Source organism: Nipponia nippon, unplaced genomic scaffold (genome assembly GCF_047370975.1).
Source record: "Nipponia nippon isolate SJK-2023a ecotype South Korea unplaced genomic scaffold, ASM4737097v1 scaffold_6, whole genome shotgun sequence".
Taxonomy (NCBI): domain Eukaryota; kingdom Metazoa; phylum Chordata; class Aves; order Pelecaniformes; family Threskiornithidae; genus Nipponia; species Nipponia nippon.
This window is the reverse complement of record NW_028262380.1, coordinates 18,890,425-18,904,376: the sequence shown is the minus strand read 5'-3', so window position 1 is coordinate 18,904,376 and position 13,952 is coordinate 18,890,425. Positions and strand designations below refer to the sequence as shown.

Sequence of the window (13,952 nt, the reverse complement as noted above, 5' to 3'; positions counted from 1 at the left end):
CTGAGGTTGGGGAGATTTTAAACATGTTTCACATTCAATGTGAGTACTGTATTACCAGGGAGGGTTACGAAACCATCATTAACATGCATATTAAAAAAATCTGTGTTTAATTTCCAATTTATATGATAATTTCTATTTATTTTTAAAAAACAGTGGGTGCCACTGTGTTCTCTGAAGAGCGTAACTTCTTGGTGCCTATTTTTCTCCCTGAAAAAGCAGCAAGTTAGGAGTAACTTTCAGAATTATATTTCCAGAATTTGCACCCTAATTTCAAGTCCCAGATCAGCAGCTATACTAAAAGTAGATTATTCTTTAAGTCATTGCCCTTGAACACAAAAATCAAGACTTTGAGACAGAGCAGCTAGTTTTTTTCCTACATTTGAACTGCCAAAATACTGGATACTGAGCTTCCAGTCTGGGGAACCTGTACAAAATAAGCTTCCTTCATTTTTTATCGCTTCTGAAGAACTTGATTCATTACCAACAATTGGGCTGTATTGGTGAGAGTGAAGCCAGGACGCTTTGTCTGGCATTTTTGAGATGACATCTGATTTGTGCATCCAGTCTCAGCCTCCCCAGCAGAAGACAGACACTGATACGCTGGGCTGAGTCCAACCAGGACCACCAAGATGGGAGGCGTGGAGCAGGTGACATTCAGGGAGAGGATGTGAGAAATGCATTTGTTCAGCCTTTAGAAGAGAGGTCGAGGGGGGATCTTGTTGCCTACAACTGCCTAAAGGGAAGGTATAGACAGAGCTAGATTCTTCTCAGTTATAAGACAAGAGGCAAGAAACGAGTTGGAAAATACGACATTCCAATTAGATATAAAGGAGGTTTGTGGGGGCTGATGGGTCTGGGGGGGGTTTTGTTCTTTTTACTATAAGAGCATGGCAGGTTTTCTGGGTTGTCAATTTTCATAATACCTTGCCCATTTTGCTTTTATCTTCTACAGAATCTATACTGAGAATATTATTAAGAAGATGTCCAGAAAGGAAGTATCATAGCCACATTTTATGGAAATTAGACAGCTTCTTCTCAGAAACATCAAGAGAACTCTAGAGCTAACACATTAGCAGGAAATCAACAGAACATAGTGGTATCATCAACCTTAAAGGAAGCAATTTCCTTCAGATAATCTGCATTAACATCTAATTCCCTTTGCTCTGTGAAGACTAGAAGAACATTCTTTGGATACAAAAAAATGTTTTCCAAAATATTCCAACTCCTGATTTGGATGGGGAAATCTTAAGGGGGACTGAGAGAATTGTGTCTCCATTCAGGAAAATAAAATATCTAATCAGGTCAACTTCTGTGAGATTTGTTAACTGCCTTTGAAACAGCTTACTAGAGCTACTGTATTGGGTGGTTACCACTCATTGCATTTAAAAAAAGTCTCTGTAATTTATATTGAAATTGATGTAATTAATGATCATACACAAAACAAATCCTGAATTTACAACATGTTCTAATACTGGTTGTATCTTCACCTATCTCTTCCATAGGTTTGGTTAACATCTTTAACATTATGCTCAAAAACTAGGCAATTACAGAAGAAATGCTGAAATTAGAACAAAAACTGCATTCTGTTATGGCAGTTCTCAGTAAGTATACAGAAATATTTGGTTCCTGGACCTGAGGTTATTTGCCCAATAGATGCTAAATTCCTTCACTTCGTTGTTTCCGTTGTTTGCAGAGTGATGCTTTCTACACCTATCACTCACCAACTGTCACCTTAATTTTCTTGAACGATGAAATAAAAATAGTACAGTTCTTGCCATCACCCTTCTCTAAGTGTAATGTCCAAGGCCAGATGGAAGGCTAGGGTTCAAATCTCCTTCTTGCCTAAGCTTCTGGAAAGGCTGAACAGCCTGATCTAGTTACATAAATGCTGTGCTAGAATCCACCTGACTCAGCCCACAAACTCACTTGTCATTCTGATGCTCACATCTATACCTCACACAATATAAGATACTCTTCTTGAATGACCAGGAACATAAGTAGCATTTACAAGACAGAGAAATGTATTTCTTAGGACTTTCAATTGTGGTGGGATCATAAAGATTTCAGATTAGGGTTTTTTTTTTTCGCTAGGATCACGAATAAAGGATGTAGCTGCAGTATTTATGCTATCACAATAAACTATATGCCACAGATCCGATTTGGACTTAGTGGCAATGCTATGGCCTTTATGATTTTTTTAACAAATGATCTCCCAAAAGACAAAGGCTTTAAAGGGTAGATCTACTGTTTTATGCAAGTTTTAGACATAATTCAGGATCCTTACCTTGAAAATGCACACCAAGATATAAATATTATCTTAGCTAAAGATTAGCATCCTAATTAAGTTTCTGACTGGAATTATCTCACAATGTATAAGTATACTTACTAAATTCTAAAATACTGCCCTGTCATTAGAAAAGTTGCAATGATGCTGTTATTTTTACTACCAAAGTTCCTTTCTGTACCTGTATCAATTTTCAAATATAAAAGATTCATGCAGAAAAATGCAGGCTTCTCCTTGTAGCCAAGCTTCTTTTAGACCAAGAATAATGACAAGACCAGTTCTGAATAGAAACTCATAAAACATCAATTAAACAAAGTAACAAAGCTACTTTGAGAAGCGCTTGCATGTTTTTGAACATAATAGTTTTTCCATTGAGATGTGGTAGGACTTCATTGCAGGGAAGAACCATATCACAAATATGGTTAAATAAAAAAAATTAAAATTTTCTAAATATCATTATCAAATAGGCCAAACTCTTGGGCATTCTGCTAAATCTTTGAAAAAAACGCCCTCCTAACTGATTTGTGTGCAGTGCTGTGGGCAGCAGAATGAAGTCCATCACAGGAAGACAGAAACGCAAAGGGCTTCCTGTCCAGTCCCCTCCTACTGAGGATATGACATCATGTTGTTTCCTTCATAATCACAGAACACTCCATTTTCAAAGTTATACAGCTAGAAAGTTCATCTTTCTTTAACACTGGCAACTTCAATTAATAAAAAGTATTTCAATAGAAGGTACATGAAAACCTCATATAATGACTTAATACTGCCCTATTTTTATTGATGCCACATAAGATAGCAATTACGTTTTTTCACAGCTGCATCACACTAGCAGCTCCATAGTTTTTCTGGAACCCACTAGTGTATGTCCTCTGTCTTTGTTGGTTGTTTTTAAATGATGAGTCCTCAGCTTACAGCAGGGGTTATAGCTTTTGAGTGCATGACCTTACATTTCCTACTATACAAGTTCATCACAGTCTTCAGGTCGTTCAGCTCTTTCAGTCCACTAAACTGATCTACCACTCTAAACAGAAAGTCGAAAAGTCACTGCTTTCCTTTGTCTCGAAACTCACATATTTCTACATTTAGAAGCCATAAGAATTCAAAACCTGTCCATGAACTTCAGGGTCACTATCTTCAGGAAAGTGAGTATCTGTCTTTTAGAAAAGACTTACTTTACCACAGGAGAAAACTGCATAAGAAAAGTAGTCACACAAGTACAAAAATATATGCTAGCAAAACTAGATAATAGCATGATTTTTCTTTCTTTCTTTTACACAAGCTAACAAAAGGCAAACTCTTAGGCCCAAGGCTAAATGAATTTTTCCACATGAAACAATGAAATGTTTAAAATAGCCTGACATTAAGATATTAAACTCAGGTTACCATAAGCAAATAGTTATAATGCCCTGTTGTATTCAACTCCATTTCAATGTTTTAGATTTCATATAGGGTAATTTTAGGATGCTTAAGATACGTTAAAGTATTTTGCCAAAACAAATGGTACATGTTGTCTTTATGCAGATTCCTTAAGCAGCTGTAAAAGGGCTTAGGAAAAAGAGATCTCATGCAAGAAAAGGACACTGTATTGACAAAGCATTACCATCAGAATATATGCAAGAAGGAGGAAAATACTTACAGATTTTTTATGTCTACTGCTCCTCGGAATGCCTTCCTTGGTATTGCTTGAATCTGATTTTCACTAAGATCACTAAGAAAAAAAAAGTAAATTAAAAAAGTAAAATAAAAGTAAATTAAACTTAAAATCTGCCATATATATTTCTTTATGTGTATATCAAAAAGAACATGTAAGGAAATAATTTCAGCCATTACAGTTCAGTCAATGTTTCCAATGAAGCTTATTTTATTACCTTAACTGATTAGCAATTGAAGACAAAGAAGCAGCAATAATACTCAAATTAGTTTATTTGTGTCGCTCCTTTACAAAACAACGTTTATGCCAAACAAAAAGCAGAAGCATTATATAATTTAACAACGAAGGCCAAAGTGATTTAATTTTTAACTGATTGATTTTACTTTTCAACCAATTCCATACCCATGACATCAAATGTTTGATAGTATGTTCAGCTTCATGCAATGAAGACTGAAAACAAGCAAAAAGAACAAGTAGCAAGTTGTTGAGAAACAACAACTATCAAGCTGTATAACATCTGAGACCAATATATTGTACTTTTTGGTACAGGTACTAAGGGAACCAACCAGGCAAGATGGCTTCCTCGATTTGTTGCTTATTAACAGAGAGGGTCTCATGGGTGAAGTGGTGATTGGTGGCTGCCTTGGCCACAGCGATCATGAAGCAGTCAAGTTAAAAGTCTATGGTAACAGGGGAAAAACTGCCAGCAAGACCTCAACTCTGCATATGAGGAGAGCTGACTTCAGGCTGCTCAGGGAACTACTTAGTAAGGTCCCCTGGGAAAAAGCTTTTGAAGGTGCTGGGGTCCCTCAGTGCTGGTCACTTTTTAAGTACCACCTCCTAAGACACAGGAGCAGGCAATTCCAAAATGTCGAAAGTCAAGCAGGTGAGGTAGAATGCCAGCTTGGCTGAGTAGGGATGTTCTAGAACTAAGGCGAAAAAAGAAAATGTATTGTCAGTGGAAGCAGGGTCAGGCGACATGGGCAGACTACAGAGATGCTGTTCGCAACTGTAGGGAGGAAACTCGTGTGGCCAAAGCTCAACTAGAGCTGCAGCTGGCCAGTACTGTGAGGGACAATAAAAAGGGATTTTTTAAATATGTTAATAGCAAAAGGCAGGCTAGGAATAACATTGGCCCATTACTTGATGAGCATGGTCACCTCACAAACAGGGACATAGACAAAGCAGAGATGTTTAATGCTTTCTTCGCCTCAGTCTTCAACACCGATGATGGGCTCTGGGACCCCCAGAACCCTGGGCTAGAGAACCATGACTGCGAGAATGATAAACTCCCAACCAAACCCAAACTTGTGTGGGATTTGCTGCTCCAGCTGCATCCCTATAAGTCAGTGGGGCCCGATGGGATTCATCTGAGGGTACTCAAAGAGCTGGCTGATGTCACAGCGAGACCTCTCAATGATTTTCCTCTTGGGAATCTGGAGAGGTCCCAGTTGACTGGAAGCTGGCAAATGTTGTCCCAATCTTCAAGAAGGGCAACAGGGATGACACCGGTAACTACAGGCCTGCCAGTCTCATGTCTGTGCCTGGCAAAATTATGGAGAAGAATATTCTGGGAGTTATTGAAAAACACCTGAAAGACAACGCAGTCATTGGTCCCAGCCAGCACGGGTTCACAAGGGAAAAGTCCTGCTTAACAAACTTAATTTCTTTCTATGACAAGATTACCCACCTAGTTGACCAAGGGAAGCCAGTTGATGTAATCTTTTTGGATTTCAGTAAAGCTTTCGATACTGTCTCTCGCAGTATCCTCCTGGACAAAATGTCCAGCATACAGCTGGATAAGCACACAATGCAACGGGTGGGCAACTGGCTAATGGGTTGGGCTCAAAGGGTTATAGTAAATGGGGTTACATCGGGCTGGTGACCAGTCACTAGCGGGGTTCTGCAGGGATCCATTTTAGGGACAGTGCTCTTTATTGTCTTCATAAACAACTTGGATGCAGGATTTGAAGGATTACTAAGTTTGCCAATGACACAAAACTGGGAGGAGCCATTGACACTCTCGAGGGCAGAGAAGCCTTGAAGAGAGATCTAGACAAATTAGAGAGCTGGGCAATCATCAACCATATGAAGTTTAACAAGGGCAAGTGCTGGACTTTGCACCTGGAACAGGGCAACCCTGGATGTATATACAGACTGGGGAACGAGAGGCTGGAGAGCAGCCCCATAGAGAGGGATCTGGGGGTTCTGGTCGGTGGCAAGTTGAACATGAGCCAACAGTGTGCCCTGGCAACCAAGAGGGCCAACTGTGTCCTGGGGTGCATCAAGCACTGTATTGCTAGCCGGTCGAGGGAGGTGATTGTCCCGCTCTACTCTGCACTGGTACGGCCTCATCTTGAGTACTGTCTGCAGTTTTGGGCGCCACAGTGCAAAAAAGAATACGAAGCTACTAGAGAATGTCCAGAGGAGAGCCACGAAGATGGGGAAAGGTTTAGAGGGGAAGCCGTATGAGGAGCAGCTGAAGTCACTTGGTCTGTTCAGCCTGCAGAAGAGGAGACTGAGGGAAGATCTCATTGTGGTCTACAACTTCCTCACAAGGGGCAGGCACTGATCTCTTCTCCCTGGCGTCCAATGATAGAGCCCGAGGGAACAGCAGGAGGATATGCCAGGGGAGGTTTAGATTGGATATTAGGAAAAGATTCTTCACTCAGAGGGTGGTGGAGCACTGGAACAGGCTCCCCAGGGGAGGCAGTCACAGCGCCAAGCCTGACAATATTCAAGAAGCATTTGGACAACACCCTCAGATATATGGTGTGAATTTTGGGGTTGTCCTATGCAGGGACAGGAGTTGGACTCAGTGATCCTTGTGGGTCCCTTTCAACTCAGGACATTCTATGATTCTATGATATTTCTGAACTTTGTTTCAGAGTGGCAAGTACCATATATTTTAAAAGAAGGCATTAAAAACCAACCTGCAGCAGATATCTAATGCTCCTCCCCAAAATTCCTGCATGACCAGCTGTACCGGGCTATCTGAAACTAGTATCTTTTCCAAAAGAAGAAAATTATTTTCATGAATAATTTTTGCTATCAATATAAATAACCAACCGTTTTTCTGAAATTTAGAAATACTTTTGGCCTTCACAGTTCCACATTGGAAATAAAACCTAGAGAATTGAAGTAAAGACAGTAACAGAGACAGGAAAAAAAAAAAAAAAAGAAAAAAAAAACAAACTAGAATCCAGGCTTTTCGCATATACTATACCCCATTAACAAGTAATTCAGTGCAATAGCAGATGATGAGTAGATTAAAGTCATTAGTGCTGTATCTACACTGTATGCAGTTTGAAGGTTTCACTTCAGACTATAGTTTGGCACCCTGGATCAAACATACCTACCACGCACATGGTTCACAAATGTCTGAAGGCCTTCAAAGGGACCTATCTACCTTGTAGGCTTAAAATTATGAAATCAGATCTTCTTTTGGAGGCCTTCAGAGATGCATCTGTCTATAGACAACATATACACAAGAATACAAGAAATTATATTAAGAGGCTTGCTTGAGCATCTGAATAAAATTTAGAAACAAATCAGATGCATACAAGCTGCATCTGCACTAGGACTTTCAGTCAGTCTGTAGAGCAGAACGAGATTTCATTTTGCTAAAACCAAATCTGGACCTTCACTCCAGAAGCACATCAAATGCATTCCAGCCCCTAACAGGAGAAGTAAAATTGTGCAATGTCTTGCTTTTTAGAGACATCTTTTAGATTACCTTTTCAGAGACAGCTTTTCGAAGAAACATTGCAAAATGGTGCATAGAAATAAGAGATGTAGCTCAGATGAAGTGAATAAGCAAGAATCATTTAGCTGATTATATATAAACAGTCATGATTTTGACATATTCTTTCCCTAAAATGTAATCTAGCATGAGCTCATGTTTCCAGTTATTAGTAATCACTCCTGGAGATCTCTTTCAGATTTATGAACTTAAAAAGAATAATTTGAGGACTTTATAAAACTCCACACTGTCTGAGTCTAACAAAATTTATATCAATGTAATCCTTTTGAAAATAATTCTACATACATTGACAGTAACTTTGTTTTATCCAATTCATTGTTAATTGGGAAAATCACATTCTATTTACTAAATCTTTCATAGCTCGTGCATCTAACTGCACTGCAATATCTTGCAAGGTATATTTAAAACTAGACCAAATTTTACTATTATTAACCGTGTGTGTAAAAAGAGAATCTGTGAGCTGTGATTTAATTTTCAAGCCAACTAAGTAATCTTGAAATGGGATATGACTGCACTGCTCTGACAATAAATTCAATGGCAATGAATTAAAAAGCAGCCTTCAGCATTTGTTACAGCAACATGATTTAACAGCCTACTTCCTTTAAAAAAATTCCATTATAAGTATAAACAGCAAATATCTATATTTACACTTCTGTTTAATTGACTAATACATTTTACCTATATAAAAATTGTGCATAAACTGGTTAAGTTAGCAGTAGTGATTTGTATCATGATCAATGATTAGTTTATAATACAGATATAGCTATATATCTATGTAAACCACTGCCTTACTCATAAATATATACTGCAGGAGGTAATGGGTAATGGTGCATTACATTTTTTATGACAGTTAAGAGAGTATCATCATTCACCATTTTACATAATTAAAAAAAGTGAAAGATGAACAATATTAGGACAATATGTAAATTATTAAAAAAAATCTAGTAAAAAATATCACTGGCCAAAATCATTCTTTCCTCAACTAAATGCAAATCTTAGGATGAATGCAAGGACTTACAAGTAACAGCTATTGAGCCAGGTTCCTCAATAAACAATACACTGAGATTGTATGTGTGCATATGTATGTCTGTGCGTATGCACACGTGAAAGAGAGCAAACTAATAGCATGCTGGATTTACCACTGGGTCCACACAGTCAACACCATTTCCATGTAGCACAGGCTCCTGTAGACTAAAGTACACTGTTCCCTGCTAATTTTAGCACATTTGAAATATGAACTACTTGATTGCAAAGGCTCCCAACCTTCCTGTGAAAGGCACTGTTTAAAGCATCCCTCTAAACGTGGAGAGCTAAGTAAGGTTGGCAAATGCCATTTTCCAAGAGAAATTTTTTTGCAGTGCAACTGCTGGTTTGTAAAACTTTCTTGGAATTCTTTATGTAATAACAGTGTAAGTTATTCATTCATTCCTTCATTGCAAAATTTTACCTCTCATAAAAACTATGATTTTCAACACACAATTTATGCCTATTTATAGCAGGAAAATTATTAGTAATTATTGATTGATTGTTTCAACTTTTCATCTGCTTAGTCTAAGAAGGTTTCCTTATAAAAACCTTGAGGGGCTTAAACAAACATTCAACTTTTTCTTCTTGCATAAATTACACCTACATTTCACACTGCAGACCTAGGACTCTGTAAGAAGTTGCTGTGTGGTCTTTTTTTATGATGTTTTAACTCATTTCACTGCAATTCTTAGATTGCTCACAAAAAAGAAGGTCACAAGCAGCACAGGGTGCACTGTGACTTTCTGGGGAAAAGGGGCAAAAATCTATTTTGTAGATAAAACCAGACAATTTTGCAAGCCACTATGTTACACTGATTTGACTTTGCAGCTTATATTCTGCAATGAAGAAAGGTGCAAATCTCCTTTTCAGCCTGATGGTCATTGTTTTCCTGCAGTAATAATTGTGTTAACTTCCCATTTCAAAAAGAGGCAGCATCTGAATACTGAGTATAATTTATGATGGTACTTGGTACCCCTAGAATGAAAGAGGCTCTAAGCATTCCAATAAAATTTAAGCCACTAAACAACAGAACATCCTACAAGATTTTACAAGAACAAATCTGTATTTTTGAAAGAAAAGGCATGAACCTGTCTTCACATTTGAAACAAACAATCTGACTGAGGTACTTTCATTGGAACAAATTATTCTCCATTATTATTACAACCCAAGACTTTACATCAAAATCCAGCATACATCTGGAACAGCAGAATTGATTCAAACATGTTTTGTATACACCTAGAGTGAAATGGTCTAGTAAGATGTTTTGATGAATTCGTCTTTATGCGGATTCTAGTTGTCCTACAGGCTTCTTTCAACTAAATTGTTCTTGACTATTATATCACTCCTAGAGAGATATATTCCAAATTATTAAGTCTGAAATGGAGTACCTTAGACACTGACCCTTCAAGAAAATTCCTTCGGGCAACTTTGTGGCCTTCATTCATTGCATTCACTGGCCGGCAGAGCACCTTCAACCACCCAGTCTCCAACGTACCTCCCTGCTCACACATTACCAAACCAGTGCTCAGGGCCAGAATTGCCACATATAACTTCAGTCTCTTTTAGTTTGAGATGTCCTCAAGCCAAAAGGTGGCACAGTAATATTGGGGTTAAATAGATTTTCACACAAAAAGCCATCTGGGCAAGTTAGGCTGGCAGCAGCTAAAAGAGGCTCTTCGGAGAAGGCACAGATGAGCACCTGTGTTGCTCCAGATGTGACCGCACCATCCTGTTTCTAGTGTTTTGTTTCAGATATGTTTAAGCTGAGTGCATGTCAAACATTCTTCTGAGTTGTAATATTCTGGCTGAAAGCCCATGTTCTCCAAAGCAAAACAAGAAAACCAAATCCATATACCAAACCAAGCTGAAGATACACAGAGGAGAATGCACAGATTTCTGAGTTTTTGCCCAAGTAGTGATTGTTTGAAAAACTTGCACACTTTGTTTTTTCCCACAGAAGGTAAGGAGTGTGTTTCTAAATCAGAGACTAAATATGTTGCACCTAAATAACTTTAATTAACATAGTCTATCCAACTATTCAAACTCAGTAATAAAAACAGAGAAATACTATAGACTCTAAGATCCATGATCAAGTAAGTCCTGGAATTATTGTGCTTACATAAAATATAATTTCTTTTAAAATAAAATGGGTCAAGGCAATTTACATGTAATGTATACTGATAATTACATATGCCTCAGCTTTTAAACCAGTTTCCAAAGATTAACAATTTAATTCTGATATTTTCAATGACACTACAGTAGAACTCTTCTAATTTGAAATTATGCCTGAAAGAATGTGGATTTCTGTATTTCACAAACTGATGAAATAGGAAAAAAAGTTAATAACAAAAAAAAAAAAATCAAACCTCTCACCCCCACACTCCCCCCAAAATCAGCTTCATTTTATGTATTCAGTTATTTTTTTTTTTTTCTCTGGGATGTATTAGTAATCATAATGCATTATGCTTTGTGGAAACAGCAGAAAGACCTTGCCAAAATCTTACTACTACTGAATCCTTCCTAAGAACAGGATGGAAAGGGTACATTTCTATTTATCATGTTTACTGGTTAGTAGATAGAAGTATATCAGGGAAAAAAAAAACAACCTAGAATCCTGCTAACATTTGAAATTCATACCACTAGAATGTAATAACCTATTCCCACAGAAAACCTCAAAAAATTATATATGCTGTTGCTTTTTTATCTGAGGATAAAGCCCTCAAATAACCTGATATTAATGAGCCTGATAGAGTGCTTCAGCTCTTAAAAAATGCAGACAATACTGCATTGCAGCTATTTTATTCCTCACCATGTATGGTTCCCAGTTGAATATCCCATTTACCCTTAAAAGGAGTGCTAAATTTTTAATTATATCAATTGAAACACCACATATCATATCTATATCATACACTGTTAAGGCTGTATCACAGTTTTCTTGTGTGGCTAAAACCATTGTTTGTTCTGAAACAATAAATCTTTTGAAGATGGCAAACCTGCTTGTAAATTTAATTACTTGTAATTTTATTTTCCTCTACGGTTTAACCTCCCTCTGTGTCTGACCAGCGATATCATAAATCTATAGTGTCATTCTCTACTTTCTAAAATACTGAGTAGTGGGAATGAGTAATGTGTCCTGATCTTTAAAGGAAAAGGCAGAAATACTAAGTCAAACTAAGTACTGAATACTTATCAGTCTATTTATGCCAGTTCATAAAAACAGCTCAGAAGGTGGCTATTCCATGATTAGCATCCTTAATAATTATTTAAATATATCTGACACAAATAAAGTAAGCCTTGCTTAGTACTTCTTTCTTACTGGAAAACAATTGTTTTAACATTTAACATTAAAACTATTTTAAACATTTTAACTACATTCTGCATGAAATCCCCCACGCCTATACAGGGTAGCAAACTATCATAGATAATGAGACTACAGGGCACTCAAAGAAATAAACTGAATTCTTCAAGTTTCAGAGAGAATTTCTTTAAATTATTTGACTGAAAATCAAATATATGAATTTGGACGTGGGGATTTTCACTTGGAATACAAAGGTGGTGGGAAAAAAAACCCCATATTTTAGAATAGGATAAGATAGTTCAGTTGGAAGGGACCTACAATGATCATCTAGTCCAACTAGGTAATTTTGGTGGAACAATTAACAGCTTCTTTTTATGAACATAAGTATCAATTAGGTATTTATCCCAAAATAATAAAACTAACTGAACAATTCATTTATGAATATCAAATGCTCCTCTCCTTTTCAGCTGTTTTCACTATGGTTTGTTTTTTCCTCAGTACTATTCGGTGTTCCTACAACATACCTGTACCTGAGTACACCTTAAAAAGTACAGAAATTTAGGTGGCAGGGAGAAGACAGACACCACTTGCTCATTAAGGAGCTCTTTGCAGAGAGAGCCTATGAAACCTGCTCCAGCACAGGCTACTGGCTGGATTCTGGACTTCATTAAGACATCTATGAGGTCTTACATGGCCCGAGACACTTCTCCAGCCACAGTCACCTTAATGAGGCATGCCATCTAAAACCTTGAACCTATTCCAGAGCAAGACCGAGGTTTGCAAGAGCTATTATATATTCCCCTGCTTTTGATGTTATGGAAAACAAAGTACTCTGCCTCACTGTGAGGCAGTGAAGACACCAGCAGTAAAACCTGAGCTCCTGGAAGGTGAGAACATGCTGTGATGTGACAGCGTAAGAGACGTAAGCCATGGCCCCAAGTTTCAACTGTGTCTTTGAATGTCTCAAGGGAAGGATGGAATGAGATTATTTCATATTATCATTAACACCAGCAGCTGTGTCTGTTTGCAAAAGCTGCTGTAGCAATGGGCTTTCCAATGCAAAGAGGACAGAATGAAATGGCAAAGTAGGTTTTTTTTGTGTTTCACTGGATCTCTGATTGGATTTCACTCCTAAAATACCAGACAGTTTTCCACTTTCTAAACTTCAATAATAAATATGTATTTCTACTCCAGATTAGGTGGTTTGCATTATCATGGAAAACTTTTCATCAGATATTTTTTACTGCTTGTGAACCTTCATTTATCACCACACAACCATACTCTTAAATGGCAAAGTTCCAGTATGACTAGGAATATAATGTAAGACCTTTTTTGAATGCTACAGAGGCATGCTTTGGCAACCACTAGTTTTACTCTATTAGGATAAGGTATGTAAGCATGAAAATTATTCTCAGAACTATGTAATGAGAACCAAACCAAAGTACAAAGTCTTCAAGAATTCAGATGCTACTGAACTATTACGTTATGGTGTAAATGCAGGGAGACTATCCTGGAGAGATAGTTCCTCTAAAATTAATAGCTCAGGTGAACTGAACCTATTGAAGCATATTTGGAATTCCATCACGGTAGAAATATATCACAATGTAGCATGAGCTTACTAAACAAACATGAATGTTTTAATCTATAACACAACAGGTTTTTATCCCATGTTCAGCAAATATATTAATACATAGAAACAAGTAAGTACCTTTCCCATCAGTCAAATGAGGCTTATCCCGTTAATTGTTACAATACTGACATATGTCTGGGTTTATAGAGTTACCGTGTAACAAGTTACTGTACTGCATCACTTATTTATGAAGATAATCTTATACCCAAATGGCTTCTCATGTTCTTTTAGCAAGGCGTAGCTTTTTGGCCGGTCTACAGATCAATTAAGACAGAGAGAATACAGAGATGTTTAAAA

General features: G+C 37.4%; 1 protein-coding gene across 3 annotated transcripts in view; it reads right to left on the bottom strand.

Moving 5' to 3' along the window:
• The window catches only part of SLIT2 (slit guidance ligand 2), a 273,898-nt gene that overhangs the window by 109,536 nt on the left and 150,410 nt on the right, over positions 1-13,952 (bottom strand). For all 3 annotated transcript variants that reach the window (XM_087736513.1, XM_087736514.1, XM_087736515.1), the window contains exon 5: positions 3,924-3,995. In XM_087736513.1, coding sequence (XP_087592639.1) covers positions 3,924-3,995 — 72 coding nt within the window. The remainder of the gene's footprint in view (positions 1-3,923; positions 3,996-13,952) is intronic.